At 44.2% G+C, this 17,513-nt stretch overlaps 1 protein-coding gene across 1 annotated transcript; it reads right to left on the bottom strand.

Annotated features, from left to right (window-relative positions):
- Nucleotides 1-490: 490 nt before the first annotated feature.
- Nucleotides 491-9,499, bottom strand: LOC118396822 (cytochrome P450 2M1). The gene is made up of 9 exons (XM_052467352.1): nt 9,110-9,499; nt 5,492-5,654; nt 3,628-3,777; nt 3,240-3,400; nt 2,898-3,074; nt 2,500-2,641; nt 1,923-2,107; nt 1,629-1,770; nt 491-1,284 (listed from the first exon to the last, which is right to left on the bottom strand). Exons 1-9 carry the CDS (start codon nt 9,317-9,319, stop codon nt 1,094-1,096), a joined length of 1,521 nt encoding a protein of 506 aa, XP_052323312.1. The 5' UTR covers nt 9,320-9,499; the 3' UTR covers nt 491-1,093.
- Nucleotides 9,500-17,513: the final 8,014 nt, after the last annotated feature.

Consider the following 17,513-nt stretch of genomic DNA (forward strand, 5'->3'; position numbering starts at 1 on the left):
CCCCAACCAACCTGACAGAGCTTGAGAGGATCTGCAGAGAATAGGACAAACTCCTCAAATATAGGTGTGCCAAGCTTGTAGCGTCAAACGAAGAAGACTTGAGGCTGTTATCGCTGCCAAAAGGGCTTCTCTTTACTGAGTAAAGGGTATGAATAAAAACCTGTTTTCACTTTGTCATTCTGGGTTATTGTGTGTAATCACTTTTAGAATGAGGCTGTTAAGTAAACATTTTCAGAAAAAGTGAAGGTGTTTGAATACTTTCCGGCCCAAGTCACTATTATCATGAGTTAATTGATACATTTTTCTGGTAACCACTAACATTCCAGTAACAGCGTTCTCCTTCTGTGAAACAGATATTATATGTGGACATGGACATACTTATGTGTCTACACAAGTCTAATATGACAGTTATATGTGAGCAGGTAATCCGAACACCAAGCTCACTTTTTAATGACAGGTCTGGACACACAAGATATTGTTTGAATCTAGCTGAAGTGCGCAGTACTATTTATTAGTTGAAGCAAAAGTTCCATTCAAATGTTGTTACAATACATCAATCATGTTGAAAACAAAGGCAGAATAACATAGTGACCCCCACAGTATACATAGTGTACAGTACCCCTAAGTGCTTTGCATGTATAGATGTACAGTCCTAACCACGTAGCAACCTACAAAACAAGACCAATTTCAGTTGCTTACATTATAACTCCTGAAACTTTTGGTCCTTTCACCATAATGTTTCAATAGAGAATTTAATATGAACCTATAGGCCTATTTTACAAGGGTACAAAGTAGGTGAGTGTGATATACAGCATAGAGATATGGTAACCAACATCTCTGAAGGCAATTCTTGAAACCTGTCCAAAAACAAGCTTTAAAAGACATGAATGTAGACCGAAATTAGCCTTGAAATATCAACCCATACCTTAAAGAGATCCTACCTGAGGATAATAGCAAGATACATACAACAACTCACTAACGCTTATATAGTTGTCTACAAGAAAAAAGGAGGTAAATGTAAGGCTATGGTTACTGCAAATTGACAAGCAGCTGCCTGTGAAGCTGAGCCTGTGACGTCTCCACAGTAAAGTGGTCACTCCTCAGTCCTGAGTTTGATGTAGCAATCATAGGAACGCGGAATGCGGCCAAAGCTGGAGCACGCTGGCTCGATGTTGATCTCCTCTGGAGATTTGGTGCCGGTGAAAGTGAAGCGCTGCAGGAGGGAGGTAAAGAAGAGAAAGAGCTCCACTTTGGCCAGAGCCTCCCCAGGACACGCCCGCTTCCCTAAGAGAAATGAGAGGTCATTTGAGCCTATAGCTGAGCCTATAACTGAATTGAAGTTGACCAGAGGTTGTCAGGTTTCTTGTTAAGTTTTTTTAAATGAGTGGGGAAATCATCTCATCTATTTTAATGTTTTTTTTGTGGATAGGATAGAGAGATACAGGAAAGTTATTAGGAGAGTGTGCTGAAAAGCAGCGGGTCAGATTCAAACCAAACCCATGCTGGCAGCGGAACATAGTACCTCCAGAGAGGCAGCAGCTTACTGTCAACTGCAAGACCACCCCAGGCCACTAGGTTTCTTGTTTTTAACTCACATAATCCACAAACTACTTGGACCATGATCTTACCCACTCCAAAAGCAAAGAATCCATCATTTTTCTTAAAGACTCCATTTTCATCCAGGAAGTTCTCTGGGTCAAACTCATCTGGGTTTTTAAACCATTTGGGATCAGCAAGCACAGAGGACAGCAGAGGCAGGACCATGGTACCCTGAAAGAATGACAACATAACACCCATCACTTGCTATGAAAACTGCATGTTGATCCATAAAATGTAAATCAAAAACAACAGTTCCACCACGTCAAACAAGATACAGTGAGATTGAACATTCAGTGTTTGTACAGTTACACAATTGTGGTCACCTCTGGAATGTGGTAGTTGTAGAACTCTGTATCTCTGATCACTTTGTGGGGTACAGAGGTGGGACTGAGGTCCATGTATCGCTGGACTTCGTGAATGACAGCATCCGTGTAGGGCATTTTAACTCTGTCGTCAACCGTGGGCACTCTTGAGCCAATCACCTCGTCTATCTCCTTCTGAACACTCTCTTAGGAAGATTTAAGTCACACTTTATAATACGTTGCACTGATACTATGTACAGATTGTTGTTGGAGTTATTACATGTCACATCGTAATAACACATTTTAAACAATTCATAGTCCAGAATGATACTTTTTTGGATAGCAGTGTTATCTAATAGATTTAGGAGACTTGGATGCAGGGTAGCCTAGTGGTTAGAGAGTTGGACTAGTAACCGGAAGGTTGCAAGTTCAAATCCCAGAGCTGACAATGTACAAATCTGTCGTTCTGCCCTTGAACAGGCAGTTAACCCACTGTTCCTAGGCCGTCATTGAAAATAAGAATTTGTTCTTAACTGACTTGCCAAGTTAAATAAAGGTACATTTTTATAAATCGATAAAGACTTGGGTAGCAGGCTACCTTGAATGTGAGGGTACTTTATCATCATCAGAAATGATTGTCTTAGGGTGGATGATGTGGTTTCTGTTCCAGCAGCAAACAGGCTCCATGCAGTCATCACCATATTATCATTGTTGAACTCAGTGTTGGGATCATCTTTCTCCTAAGAGAAGAGAATAAGTCACCATCAGTTATGTAGGTAAACAGCGACATCAGGTGGCTAGTTGCCATCTCCACATACTTATTGCCTCTAAATACGTTTGGAAATCAGAGATTGGCCTCTCACTTGTCTATTCACTCATGATAGCCAAACTCACATAAGTGGACATGGAGAGTATCTTAATTCTAGCCACATTCCATATTTTCATAATGTGTAAGAGGTTCAACCTCCAATGTGAGGATCATGCTGTGTTTTCTACCTCCAGCATTTTAACCAGGAAGGCCTCAATGAAGTCCTGAGGTTCAGAGATGTTAAGGGTTTTAAGGCGGATTTCTGCTTGCCCTTGTATGTAAGCTTTGGCCTTGTTTACGATAGCAAACATCTCATGGTGATTGCCTGGAAAGCACCAAACGATTCTAGGGAACATGTTGTACATCTGAAAGAAAGGGGATGGAAGGGGAGGGGGTTTTGTTAGTGAAAACAATGGCTTGGTCAGCCCAAGACCATTTTGTGCAATTACTGTGATAGACCTTCAGTTTAGCAGGGCGTTGAGAGCAATGGAAGATTCTATGAAAAGAGATGAGCTGAAAAGTTACTGTACCGCTCCAATAGGGCTGCTGAGTACATGGAAGTAGGCATCAACAGCCTTTTGGATGAGCTGAAATATTGGGTCGTCATTTTCAAACCTGTGCCCAAAGACTATGGAGCAGATCACATTGCCAACACAATTGCAAAGCAATTCTTTGGGATTGACAACTGAATCTAGATTAGAGAAGGAAGGCAAGAACACACAGATACTTTTAAAATACCGGATTGGTTATCCATATATAATATTGTGATGGTGAAACTTTTAGAAATAGCTGTGAGAAGCAACAACTACATTTGAATTAAACACTCAATTTTCCATGTATTTTAATGTAAAATGGTACCATTTCAATGAAATGTTTAGTATTAAAATCTTGCTGAAGATAATACTGAGAATAACCTACCTCTATATTCACCAAAGGCTTTCACCAGCATCTTAGCCTCTTCTTGGACACGTTCTTCGATGCTCCTGCGCCCCATCCCAAAGGTTTTAAGGGTCATTAGTGAGAACCTGCGAAGATCTTTTGATCTCTTCCCACTGCTCACCATCACCCCTACAGTAAACAGTATGACAGAAGCACAAAGAGGAAGAATTAGAATAGCATAACATAAACCTAATGTAATGTTGTTGTTTTTTTTGACTGTGTCAAGGACAATGACACCCACCCACCCACTCCCATTTAAAACATACACTGCTCAAAAAAATAAAGGGAACACTTAAACAACACAGTGTAACTCCAAGTCAATCACACTTCTGTGAAATCAAACTGTCCACTTAGGAAGCAACACTGATTGACAATACATTTCACATGCTGTTGTGCAAATGGAATAGACAACAGGTGGAAATTATAGGCATTTAGCAAGACACCCCCAATAAAGGAGTGGTTCTGCAAGTGGTGACCAGACCACTTCTCAGTTCCTATGCTTCCTGGCTGATGTTTTGGTCACTTTTGAATGCTGGCGGTGCTTTCACTCTAGTGGTAGCATGAGACGGAGTCTACAACCCACACAAGTGGCTCGGGTAGTGCAGCTCATCCAGGATGGCACATCAATGCGAACTGTGGCAAGAAGGTTTGCTGTGTCTGTCAGCGTAGTGTCCAGAGCAGGGAGGCGCTACCAGGAGACAGGCCAGTACATCAGGAGACGTGGAGGAGGCCGTAGGAGGGAAACAACCCAGCAGCAGGACCGCTACCTCCGCCTTTGTGCAAGGAGGAGCAGGAGGAGCACTGCCAGAGCCCTGCAAAATGACCTCCAGCAGGCCACAAATGTGAATGTATCTGCTGAAACGGTCAGAAACAGACTCCATGAGGGTGGTATGAGGGCCCGACGTCCACAGGTGGGAGTTGTGCTTACAGCCCAACACCGTGCAGGACGTTTGGCATTTTCCAGAGAACACCAAGATTGGCAAATTCGCCACCGGCGCTCTGTGCTCTTCACAGATGAAACCAGGTTCACACTGAGCACGTGACAGACGTGAAAAGTCTGGAGACGCCATGGAGAACGTTCTGCTGCCTGCAACATCCTCCAGCATGACTGGTTTGGCGGTGGGTCAGTCATGGTGTTGGGTGGCATTTCTTTGGGGGGCCGCACAGCCCTCCATGTGCTCACCAGAGGTAGCCTGACTGCCATTAGGTACCGGGATGAAATCCTCAAACCCCTTGTGAGACCATATGCTGGTGCAGTTGGCCGTGGGTTCCTCCTAATGCAAGACAATGCTAGACCTCATGTGGCTGGAGTGTGTCAGCAGTTCCTGCAAGAGGAAGGCATTGATACTATGGACTGGCCCGCCCGTTCCCCAGACCTGAATCCAATTGAGCACATCTGGGACATAATGTCTCGCTCCATCCACCAACAGACTGCACCACAGACTGTCCAGGAGTTGGCGGATGCTTTAGTCCAGGTCTGGGAGGAGATCCCTCAGGAGACCATCCGCCACCTCATCAGGAGCATGCCCAGGCATTGTAGGGAGGTCATACAGGCATGTGGAGGCCACACACACTACTGAGCCTCATTTTCACTTGTTTTAAGGACATTACATCAAAGTTGGATCAGCCTGTAGTGTGGTTTTCCACTTTAATTTTGAGTGTGACTCCAAATCCAGACCTCCATGGGTTGATAAATTTGATTTTGTGTGATATTGTTGTCAGTACATTCAACTATGTAAAGAAAAAAGTATATAATAAGAATATTTCATTCATTCAGATCTAGGATGTGTTATTTTAGTGTTCCCTTTATTTTTTTTGAGCAGTGTATATATAAATCACCCACCATATCCTTTAGAGATTGTCATGATCACGGGGTAGTTGGCTCTGCCGCTGAACTCTTCTCCTTGTGTGACAAAAGCATCCTTGATAGCCTGAAAGCCAGAGATCACCACTACAGGTTTGGAGCCCAGCCATACAGTAAACACTGAGCCATACTTCTTACTGAGCTGAGGAGAGAAGAACCACAGGATTATAGTTAGGGAACCAGGACAGTGATGTCTCAGATCCCAGGTTTATATGGAGCACAGCTGACAGTGAAATGATTGTGGCCTTGATATTCCTTTGGATAAGTGATGGAGAGACACAAGAGAGCAAGAAATGCAGCGGCAAATTGATAGTGTACATTATACTCACTTAGATATCGAAAATGTGTAAAAATAAGTGTATTTATAGCATGTCATTTTATGTTCCCAACAGTAGCGGTGCCTAGAGTGGTTCTCAGAGGCAAGTGTTTATCGTTGTCTCTGATTGGGAACCATATTTAGGCAGCCATATTCTTTGAGTGTTTCATGGGTGATTGTTCCTATCTCTGTGTTTGTTTGCACCAGATAGGGCTGTTTAGGTTTTTCACGTTACGTTTAGTGTTTATGTATTGTTCGTCATTATCTTCATTAAAGATGTATGAAGATAACAACGCTGCATTTTGGTCCTCCTCTCTTTCACCGGAAGAAAACCTTAACAGAATCACCCACCACAACAGGACCAAGCGGCGTGGTGACAGGCAGCGGCAGCAGGAGCAACGAAGTCTGGATGATACGACATGGGAGGAAATAGACAGGTGGGCGGTCGACCCAGGGAGAATGCCGGAGCCCGCCTGGGATTCGCTGGAGCAGTGTGAGGAAGGTTATAGGAGAATGGAGTTGGAGAGACGAACACGGCAGCGCGGATGGAAGCCCGAGAGTCAGCCCCAAACATTTCTTGGGGGGAGACACAGGGAGAGTGTGGCAGAGTCAGGAGTCAGACCTGAGCCAACTCCCCCTGTTTATCGTAAGGAGCCAATGAGGAAACCAGAACCAGAGCCGGTGTTGGAGGTGAGTGAAGCAGAGACTGTGAAGGAGTTAATGGGGAAATTGGAGGAGAGAGTTATGAGGGAGTTGCTGTTTTGGTGCATGAGGCACGGAATTCGCCCGACGGAGCGTGTCAGGGATTTGATGGCACCTGGGTCAGCTCTCCAAACTCGTCCTGAGGTGCGTGCTAGTCGGCTGGTGAAGATTGTGCCAGCCTCACGCACCAGGCCTCCTGTGCACCTCCCTAGCCTTGCACGTCCTGTGCCAGCTCAGCTCTACAGTGCGCCTAGCAGTGCTAACCGTGGCGGGCGTGGTACTGATCAGGCACCGTGTTATGCGGTGGAACGCACGGTGTCCCCAGTACGCATGCTTAGCCCGGTACACTATATCTTAGCTCCTCACATCTGCCCGGGCTAGGGTGAAGATCCAGCCAGGGCGGTTGGTGCCAGCCCTGCTCTCAAGATCTCCAGTACGCCTTCACGGTCCGGTCCATCCTGTGCCACCTCCACACACCAGCCCTCCGGTGGCAGCTCCCCGCACCAGGCTTCCTGTGCGTGTCCTCGGCCCAGTACCACCAGTGCCAGCACCACGCATCAGGCCTACAGTGCGCCTCGCCAGAGCCTTCCTCCTCTACAGCGCTGTCGGAGCCTTCCTCCTCTCCAGCGCTGCCGGAGTCTCACGCCTGTTCAGCACAGCCAGAGCTGCCAGTCTGCAAGGAGCTGCCAGTCTGCAAGGAGCTGCCAGTCTGCAAGGAGCCGCCAGTCTGCAAGGAGCTGCCAGAGCCGCCAGTCTGCAAGGAGCTGCCAGAGCCGCCAGTCTGCAAGGAGCTGCCAGAGCCGCCAGTCTGCAAGGAGCTGCCAGAGCCGCCAGTCTGCATGGAGCAGCCAGAGCCGCCAGTCTGCATGGAGCAGCCAGAGCCGCCAGTCTGCATGGAGCAGCCAGAGCCGCCAGTCTGCATGGAGCAGCCAGAGCCGCCAGTGCGCATGGAGCAGCCAGAGCCGCCAGTCTGCATGGAGCAGCCAGAGCCGCCAGTTAGCCAGGATCTTCCAGATCCGCCAGGATCCCCCATTCAGAAATAGTAAAAAAGAAAATAAACCCCTGGAATGAGTAGGTGTGTCCAAACATTTAACTGGTACTGTATATCTGTATTATGGAAGACAAGCATCATCATTTTGAATTCCGCAAAGTAAGGTTGGAACAATGTCATACTCATTTGGACCAGACAGCATCTGACAGATGGCCTACAACTAGAGAGACAGAAGGGCGTTGTTTCGCTCGCTCAGTGCTTTCTCCTGTGAGATGCGTTCAGCCTCTTGTGAATTGAAGGGAAATTATGAAAACACAGAGACAAAAGATTTAAAACAAAATAAATGTGTCAACAATTTTGGGAAGCCTGGCATTCATGAATACACTCCACTGGTTCCCAAATATATTTTACAGAAGCACCTTTTCCACAGTAATATATCAACCAGGATGTGTCTGTGTCTACTCTGTTTGACATGTTGGCATTGGAGGCCTCAGAGATAGAAATGATTTGCTTAGAAGGCAGTCTGTACCTGATGGTTAACGAGTAAATAATGACCAAGTTTTTCGCAACCACAAATCTGTTCAACCAAAAGTTCATCTAAGTTCATCTGGAATCATGTGGTAACCAAAAAAGTGTTCAATCAAAATATATATTTTTGATTTTTCAAAGTAGCCACCATTTGCCTTGATGACAGCTTTGCACACTCTCGGCATTCTCTAGACAGGTTTATGAGATCGTCACCTGGAATGCATTTCAAATCAAATCAAATCAAATCAAATCAAATTTATTTATATAGCCCTTCGTACATCAGCTGATATCTCAAAGTGCTGTACAGAAACCCAGCCTAAAACCCCAAACAGCAAACAATGCAGGTGTAAATGCACGGTGGCTAGGAAAAACTCCTTAGAAAGGCCAAAACCTAGGAAGAAACCTAGAGAGGAACCGGGCTATGTGGGGTGGCCAGTCCTCTTCTTTCAATTACCCGGTGTGCCTTCATAAAAGATAAGAAGGAAAGAAATTCTACAAATGAATTAGTTTGAGCCAATCAGTTGTATTGTGAAAAGGTAGGGGTGGTATACAGAAGATAACCCTATTTGGTAAAATACCTAGTCCATATTATGGCAAGATCAACTCAAATAATCAAAGAGAAACGACAGTCCATCATTACTTTGAGACATGAAGGTCAGTCAAAACAGAAAATGTCCTTGTCCCAACACAACTGATTGGCTCAAACGCATTAAGAAGGAAAGAAATTCCACAAATTAATTTATGTAATCGATATATATATACACACTTTTTCAGTTCTCAAATACATGCATGTAGTATACTTTGAATGAATATTGAACCAAGAGGGGCAATTCAATAAAAATGTACAGGCTGAAAATACTGAACTGCTTTGTTGCTACAGTAACCAACACAGAAAATAATGTAAAACAATAATAATAATACATTTAGCTTATATTAATGCAAATAATAAATTTTTGCCAAGTTCTGTGGAAAAGTAATTAAATTGATATCCCATTCTACACCTGATTCTGCATATTTGACCTAACCTTGCCCACTGATCTAGCTCAAGTATTTGACTGACCTCCATGTAGAGCTTGTATGGCGCTTTCACATCCATTCGTAACAAGTTACCAAGCAGAGGAATCGGTGAAGGACCAGGAGGCAAACGTGAGTTGCTTTGTTTGCCTCGATTCATCCACAATAATATAATAAAGACACATCCGATTACAATAGACACAAAGTTCGTCTGCAAAATATGAAGTACATCCATCTTCAGTAGAGTCGAGGACATTGATCGCCTACGGAGTTAACAGATAATCTGATATCGGAAAGCTTTATGCTGTACCGGTCAGAGCCTTCTACTGCGAAAAGTAGATAGAAGTTGAAGTTGTGCAATAGTTTGCACAGTTGTGAGTTTCATCAGTGATGATCCATTATATTGTCAAGAAAGCCGAGTGACCCCGCAAATATTGTGCAGTGTTGCCAACTCCTCAGTAAGGAAAGTAGCTATTGGCTGTCCTAAAAGTCTCTAGGTAAATCGCTAATTTACGTCATTACCTAATTTGCATAATTGCCCATGTGGACACTGTCGGAGAGAGGAATAACATCTTGGGAGAGACAGAAAGTGAGTAAAAAACACCCTAAATATGTTTAGAAATACAAATGAACTTTCTATCGATTCTTGTTTTTTTTTTATGTAACAATTCCAACCGTCCTCCTTTATCCGGACTTAGGACAAGCAAAAGTGACCCAAAAGAGACACTCTGGCAGAGTTACATCGTTTTTCATTTTTTATTTAATTTGGTTTTGGGTTTAACCTTATGGTCCACTTAGGAGCCTACAACAAGTCACAGTAAAACATGAACATTTTTAACCATAACATTTGTTACATTTTTATTTGTATAAAATCTACATTAACAATCTAAATGGACCAAAAAGAGACGATAGAAAAAACTGTCAATGGCAATGTGAGAAAATGATGGTAACTATTCTGGCTCTAATTCAGGTTAGCTGCTCTGACTGCAGCTGGGAAGGACTGCTGCGCAAGGACTGGGGCGCCTGTGAGTGCTGTGGATGAGGGTGGGGCCCATGGCAGCACCCTGTCACGCCCTGGCCATAGAGAGGCTTTTATTCTCTATTTTGGTTAGGCCAGGGTGTGACTAGGGTGGGCATTCTATGTTTCTTTATTCTATGTTTTTTATTTCTTTGTTTTTGGCCGGGTATGGTTCTCAATCAGGGACAGCTGTCTATTGTTGTCTCTGATTGAGAACCATACTTAGGTAGCTCTTGCCCACATGGGTTTTGTTGGTAGTTGTTTTCTGTTGAGTGTTTGTATCTGCACCAGATAGAACTGTTTCGGTTTCGTTTGTTCACTTTGTTGTTTTTTTGTATTTTCAGTGATCTATTCCTATTCCTCTATTCCTACAATATGAACACATACCACGCTGCACCTTGGTCCTCACTTTCTTCCACCAACGGCCTTTACTCACCCGCTGCTCGTTGAGAAGAGTAAGAACAATACGTGCTTTCACATCAGTCTCCAATAACACCAGAAAAAATTGCTAGATTTGTCGCTTGTCGCTTTTTTGAAAATGTGTCGCTAGAGGGGTCTTAATACTTGCTAAATATAGCAACAACGTCAGCAACACTGATATTGGGGGCGTTATATTAAGATGGACCGGTTTGAACCTGGCAATGACCCGGCACATCATGGAGCGAAAGTGGGGAGGGAGGAGCACCTTTCTCAAATCAAAAAGTTATATGTGCCGCTCGGTCATGTTATCAACAAGGCAGCTAGGAACAAGTAAAAGAAGTCCCGCTATGACCTCTGCAGAGTCACCAAACTAGCTAAAGGACAATAAAGGAGGAATATATAGGAATAAAGTGGAATCATATTACAGAGTCTCCGACGCCCTACGGTACATTATGGATTACAAAACGAAGACCCAGCCGTGATCTGCCCAATGATGCCTCTCTACCAGACAAATTCAATGTATTTTATGCACGCTTTGATAATAACATCGTTTCGGGTATGAGGGCCACCACAGACCCAAAAGATTGGGTGATCTCGCTCTCCGAGGCCTGATGTGAGTGAAGTCTTTAATCAGGTGAACACCCTCAATGGTATTCCACGGTGCTTTGTCAGAGAATGCGCGGAACAGCTGGCAGGCATATTTACAGTAATTTCAACCTCCTGGTGTCACAGTCCACACATTTTAAGATGACTACCATCATTCCTGTTCCCAAGAACTCTAAGGCTTCATGCCACAATGACTAACGCCCTGTAGCACATGAAGTGCTTTGTTATGTCACACATCAACTCCATCATCCTAGACACCATAGACCCACTCCAATTTGCATACTGCCCCAACAGATGCATAGACGACGCAATCTCAATTGCTCTCCACACTGCCCTCACCCACATAGAATAGATTAATACAGCTCAGTGTTTAACATCATTGTACCCTCCACGCTATTCACCAAGCTTAGGACACTGGAACTGAACACCACTCTCTGCAACTGGATCCTCGACTTCCCGACGAGCCGACCACGCTGACCCTCAACACGGGGGCCCCACAGGGGTGTGTGCTTAGTCCCCTCCTGTACTCCCTGTTGACCCATAACTGCGTGGCCATGCACAACTCCAACACCATCATCAAGTTTGCTGATGACACGACAGTGGTAGGTCTGATCACCGGCAACGATGAGACAGCCTACAGGTAGGAAGTTGGTGCCCTGGCAGTGTGGTGCCGGAACAACAACCTCTCCCTCACCGTCAGTAAGACCAAGGTGTTGATCATGGACTACAGGAAATGGTGAGGGTTGAGCACGCCCCCATCCACATCGACAGGGCTGCAGTGAAGTGGGTCGAGAGCGTCAAAGTTTGTTGGTGTCCAAATCACTAAAGACTTCTTCACGCACAGTCAGATCTTGGAGTAGACAGATCTTGGTAACAGGTCTGTCCAGTTCTCCTGTTCTAGTTTTCAGTCTCACAGACCGGACCAGACCCTTCTTGTCAGGGTAGGATTCCAACACCTTTCCCATCAGCCACATACCTCTTGGAGCAGTAGGATCCATGATGACTAGTTTTCCCACGGAAAAACATTTCTTACGTTTGTTCCACTTCTGTCTTTCTTGTAACAATGGTTGGTACTCTTTCACCCATTGTTTCCAGTATAGATTACCCAGGTACTGAACTTGTCTCCACCTCCTTCTGGTGTAGAGATCACAGTCTTGAAACAGTCTAGGAGCAAGAAGTGGTTTTCCCCTTCAAAAGCAGTAAGTGGTTTGGAGTGTGTGCATCCAAATCATTTGGATCATCTGAGGGTTTTCTGATGGAACAGTCAATTAGAATTGCCGCTGCTTCACACAAAATGGTATGAATTTAGTATAGCACTTTCCTCACAAGATGAATAAGATGCTCCCACATTCCACATGATGCGAACCAGCAAATCTGTCATCTTCTGTTCACCAACCTTCTGTCTTGTCTTTGGCTATGCCGGATTAAGTGATAAGATATGCTATTCTATAAAATCCTTTCTCTGTAATTAATATTACCCGATTGAGCTAATCGTGTAAATGTAATTAACTAGAAAGTCGGGGCACCACGAAAGAGTGTTTATACAGCTGTTGTCACCTTATTTCAGTCTCATCTGAAAGTTGTCTTCACCCTGGCTAACAAGTTGAATCAGCAATACAAAATTGGGTTTAATTATGTATTTACTAAATACCTAACTAATCACACAGAATTACATATACACAGAATGCAAATTATGTCAAACAGAAAATGTTCCTGGTGGACAGAGCCGACATGACAGCTGGTTACACAAAGGAAAGGGGGTTGGGTTTGAGTGAAAGAGCGGGAAGACTGAGGAAAAAGGGGAGAAGCTGTGCTATTGTAAATACAGTATCTTATGCATTCTAAATTACCACCCATTTGGAAAAGGAAAATGCAATAAATATTTACTCTGAGCTGCGCTTCGGTAGGTTGGTCGAAGATGCTGGCGGTGTTGGCCAACAGAGATATTCCTGTCCTCGGAAGAATGTCTCTGGTGCTAAATTGAATATGTTGTAGTATCTTTTTTGTGTGTTAGACTGGATATGTTGTCCGTCCTTTCCTAGCCCATAGCTGCTGTTGCTTACTCAACGGCTAGGATGTCTCACTTCTTTAGGGAATAAGAGTTCAAAGTTCATAGCATTCACAACCAAAGCTCACGCTGAGGTTGTCTTAGTTAACATGTTAGTCCTTTTTAACGTATGGACCGCCGTCCTATAGTCCTCGGAACAGAAGGTTACATTTTCGTCAAGGGCTTCTATAGTGGAGGGAGAGAAGGGTGTGTTTCATAGTTTATAACCCATGTCTCTTCACAGGGGCGGGCTACTGATTGAGCAGAGCTCTTGTCACGCCCTGACCTTAGAGATCCTTATTTATTCTCTATGTTTGGTTAGGTCAGGGTGTGACTCGGGTGGGAGAATCTATGTTTTCTATTTCTTTGTGGTTTTTGCATAGTGTGGTTCCCAATCAGATGCAGCTGCCTATTGTTGTCTCTGATTGGGGATCATATATAAGTTGTGATTTTCTGTTTGGGTTTTGTGGAGAGTTATTTTCTGTTTAGCTGTTTTGATTGCCTGACAGAACTGTGCGCTTTTGTTTTTCTACTTTGTTATTTTGTTGCGGTGTTCAGTTTTATTAAAAATCATGAACGGCTACCACGCTGCACCTTGGTCTCCTTCTTCAACCCACGAGATTCGTTACAGCTCTAACCTTTATGAAAACCCAATTCTCTCATTTGGAAGCTAAAATTACATGTAATATTTACACAAATAGTTTCATATTCAAACATTTAAATTGCACATCAATTCTATGTGAATCTGATAACTACAGATACAGTTTATGTCATCCTGTCATCAGTCATAATGTCTCAGATGACAACCGTACTGCCGGGGCGGCAGCGTAGCCTAGTGGTTAGAGCGTTGGACTAGTAACCGGAAGGTTGCGAGTTCAAACCCCTGAGCTGACAAGGTACAAATCTGTCATTCTGCCCCTGAACAGGCAGTTAACCCACTGTTCCCAGGCTGTCATTGAAAATAAGAATGTGTTCTTAACTGACTTGCCTGGTTAAATAAAGGTAAAAAAATAAAATAAAAAGTACCAACGCATATTTTCAACTGGTTCTATTACCGAAATATGGTTCCGTTCCCCCCACTTGTTTGATGTTCCCAGACTCTCTATGTTTAACAAAGGCTAGTCCTTCAGTTGAGTCAAAGAGAGAGGGAAGGGAGAAAGGTATTTATGGGAGGTTCATAAATCTTACCCACAGGCCAACGTCATGACACTTCCCTTGATGACAGTGACAGACTACACAATCAGAAATAACTTTTCTGGAGGCAGAGTTGGAATTTGTGATCCAATACTTCTTTAGAAGTGTAGATAGTGTAACATGTGGTTCCTTCCAGAATCTCCCAGCAGCTTGTGAATGTGCTGTAAGATAAGTGTTGGTACATGTTGATGTTTTGACAATATAACTGGGTGCTTCACCTCTTCAGGCATGGCCCTCTTACTGAGTCTGCCTCCTACCCTTAACAAGCCATCTTCCAGCATAGTTTGAATATGTCCGTTTCCTTTTATACCACATGTTCAGTTTTCCAATGCAGGTATTTCAGCAGGGAATCGTTCCCTCTGACTGAAACAAATGATTGAGGTTTCAGCCCTTGAGAAATCTGTAGTCAAAAGTTAACCACCGAATGCAGCTCTGACCTCCTTCTCAGTTCCTATTTCCACTGACTGTACTTGGGAGTCATCCGCAGAGGCCATTATTTCTTTACTCTTCTGAGCTCTAGAAGAGCATATCTGAGTTTAAAGGGCTTTGCAATGACTCCAATCAGAAAAGTAGATGCACTCTCAGAGTCCTTCACAACAACAAAGTTCACCGTCAGGTCACGTTTTTCTCTGGATCACCTGATGAGATTGGAGTGGGATCCAAGAACAGCTTTGGCCATTCTTCCTTTGACTTCAAGAGAAAGTCTGGGCCCTCTATTCATCTTTTACAAGCCAAAAAGCTGTCAGCCAACAAACCTCTAGAGGCCTCATCAGCAGGATTCTCCTTGATGCTGATATACAGTGCCTTGCGAAAGTATTCGGCCCCCTTGAACTTTGCGACCTTTTGCAACATTTCAGGCTTCAAACATAAAGATATAAAACTGTATTTTTTTGTGAAGAATCAACAACAAGTGGGACACAATCATGAAGTGGAACGACATTTATTGGATATTTCAAACTTTTTTAACAAATCAAAAACTGAAAAATTGGGTGTGCAAAATTATTCAGCCCCCTTAAGTTAATACTTTGTAGCGCCACCTTTTGCTGCGATTACAGCTGTAAGTCGCTTGGTGTATGTCTCTATCAGTTTTGCACATCGAGAGACTGATTTTTTTCCCCATTCCTCCTTGCAAAACAGCTCGAGCTCAGTGAGGTTAGATGGAGAGCATTTGTGAACAGCAGTTTTCAGTTCTTTCCACAGATTCTCGATTGGATTCAGGTCTGGACTTTGACTTGGCCATTCTAACACCTGGATATGTTTATTTTTGAACCATTCCATTGTAGATTTTGCTTTATGTTTTGGATCATTGTCTTGTTGGAAGACCAATCTCCGTCCCAGTCTCAGGTCCTTTGCAGACTCCATCAGGTTTTCTTCCAGAATGGTCCTGTATTTGGCTCCATCCATCTTCCCATCAATTTTAACCATCTTCCCTGTCCCTGCTGAAGAAAAGCAGGCCCAAACCATGATGCTGCCACCACCATGTTTGACAGTGGGGATGGTGTGTTCAGGGTGATGAGCTGTGTTGCTTTTACGCCAAACATAACGTTTTGCATTGTTGCCAAAAAGTTCAATTTTGGTTTCATCTGACCAGAGCACCTTCTTCCACATGTTTGGTGTATCTCCCAGGTGGCTTGTGGCAAACTTTAAACAACACTTTTTATGGATATCTTTAAGAAATGGCTTTCTTCTTGCCACTCTTCCATAAAGGCCAGATTTGTGCAATATACGACTGATTGTTGTCCTATGGACAGAGTCTCCCACCTCAGCTGTAGATCTCTGCAGTTCATCCAGAGTGATCATGGGCCTCTTGGATGCTGTGAGATAGATTGGTGTATGTTGTTATCACAGCTGATGTTCCTGCTACACAACTCCTATAGCAACAGTTGGAGAAAGAGTAAACTGAAATAGAAAGCCCAAGCGGTCATATATTGAGCTGACCACCGACAAGACTCCACATCTTGTATATGGGTGTTGAAACAAGAGGTCTTGAATTGGACAGTGTCAGTCTCAACACACCAGTACAATCCCAGAGCCCTTTCTACTAGTAAGTCATCTTTATCCAAACACAGCTCTCTGGTCGCTTTGGATCTTCTTTCCTCGGGAATAGATAGCAGTAAGATCCTTTATCATCTGCATGGCTTCTTCTGAAGGTAGGGATTTCAGACAATCATCCACAAATAAATTATAAAGCACAGTATCAAACACATCAGTCGCAAAGAGAGTCCTGCTGTCCTCCACTGATGCACCAGCATCCTGTTCTCCACTGGGTCCTGTGTAACATTTCCATCAGGCCACCACAAAAAACGTAAGAATCATAAAACACGGGACGAGATGTTAAAAACTGTCCATTGTGCCAATAGATGGAATGCACTCACATGAGATTCGCCGTGATGTTGACAGAGTGGCATGGGAGGTTTATTTCTTAGACTGGGGTAAGATGTCAATTTTGGGACACATCCTCAGTAGTGTGCCTTCGAATCAGTGGGTGTTTCGGCCTTTAATCACTAAACACCCTCATCAAAGGTGGCCAGCTAAAGGGTGATCAAGCCTTAGCTTGTGTCCCATGCCCAATTAAGATGTCCCACGGGACTATGCAAGGCAGGGGCGTCCTCTTCCCTGAGCCAGCCATACAGCTGACCGCATACCTCATATGCCCTCCTCAAGTTGGAGGGATCTGAATTGGGTTCTCAGGTGGGGGTGGGGGTGGATAGCCCAGCAAGGGTCCTTCCGTTTGATCCAGATCCACTGGCTGCCTCTTTCAGCTGCTTGAGAAACTGCTCTGACGGTCTGCCGCAGAGCCTGTCCATGGATTCCAAGTTCTTTCAGCAACCTGATGATGGAAGAAGCCACGAATCCTCTGCATCCCACTTCAACTGGCCAGACCTTTGCATTCCAGCCACGCTGAGTTGCGTCTGCTGCCAACTCTGTGTAACACAGTTTCTTACGCTCGTAGGCCTCTCCAACAGAGTTTTCCCACGGGACTGTGAGCTCTATGATGTACACAGCCTTTCGTGAAGGGGACCAGAGTACCATGTCTGGCCTAAGGTTGGTAGAAGCAATCTCAGGTGGAAAAATGAGTTGCTGGCCAATATCGACAAGCATCTTCCAGTCCCGGGCCATGACTAGGTGTCCAGTTTCTGGCTTTGTAGGAGGATACTTGGGCCT

Source organism: Oncorhynchus keta, chromosome 18 (genome assembly GCF_023373465.1).
Source record: "Oncorhynchus keta strain PuntledgeMale-10-30-2019 chromosome 18, Oket_V2, whole genome shotgun sequence".
In the NCBI taxonomy this organism is placed as follows: domain Eukaryota; kingdom Metazoa; phylum Chordata; class Actinopteri; order Salmoniformes; family Salmonidae; genus Oncorhynchus; species Oncorhynchus keta.

Excerpts from the sequence above, each read along its gene's own strand:
- LOC118396822 (XM_052467352.1), bottom strand. The coding sequence starts at position 9,319 with ATGTCCTCGACTCTACTGAAGATGGATGTACTTCATATTTTGCAGACG. Across the intron at positions 5,655-9,109 it reads CATACAAGCTCTACATGGAG|CTCAGTAAGAAGTATGGCTC; the intron begins GTCAGTCAAATA and ends TTCTCTCCTCAG. Across the intron at positions 3,401-3,627 it reads AGCCTTTGGTGAATATAGAG|ATTCAGTTGTCAATCCCAAA; the intron begins GTAGGTTATTCT and ends TCTCTAATCTAG.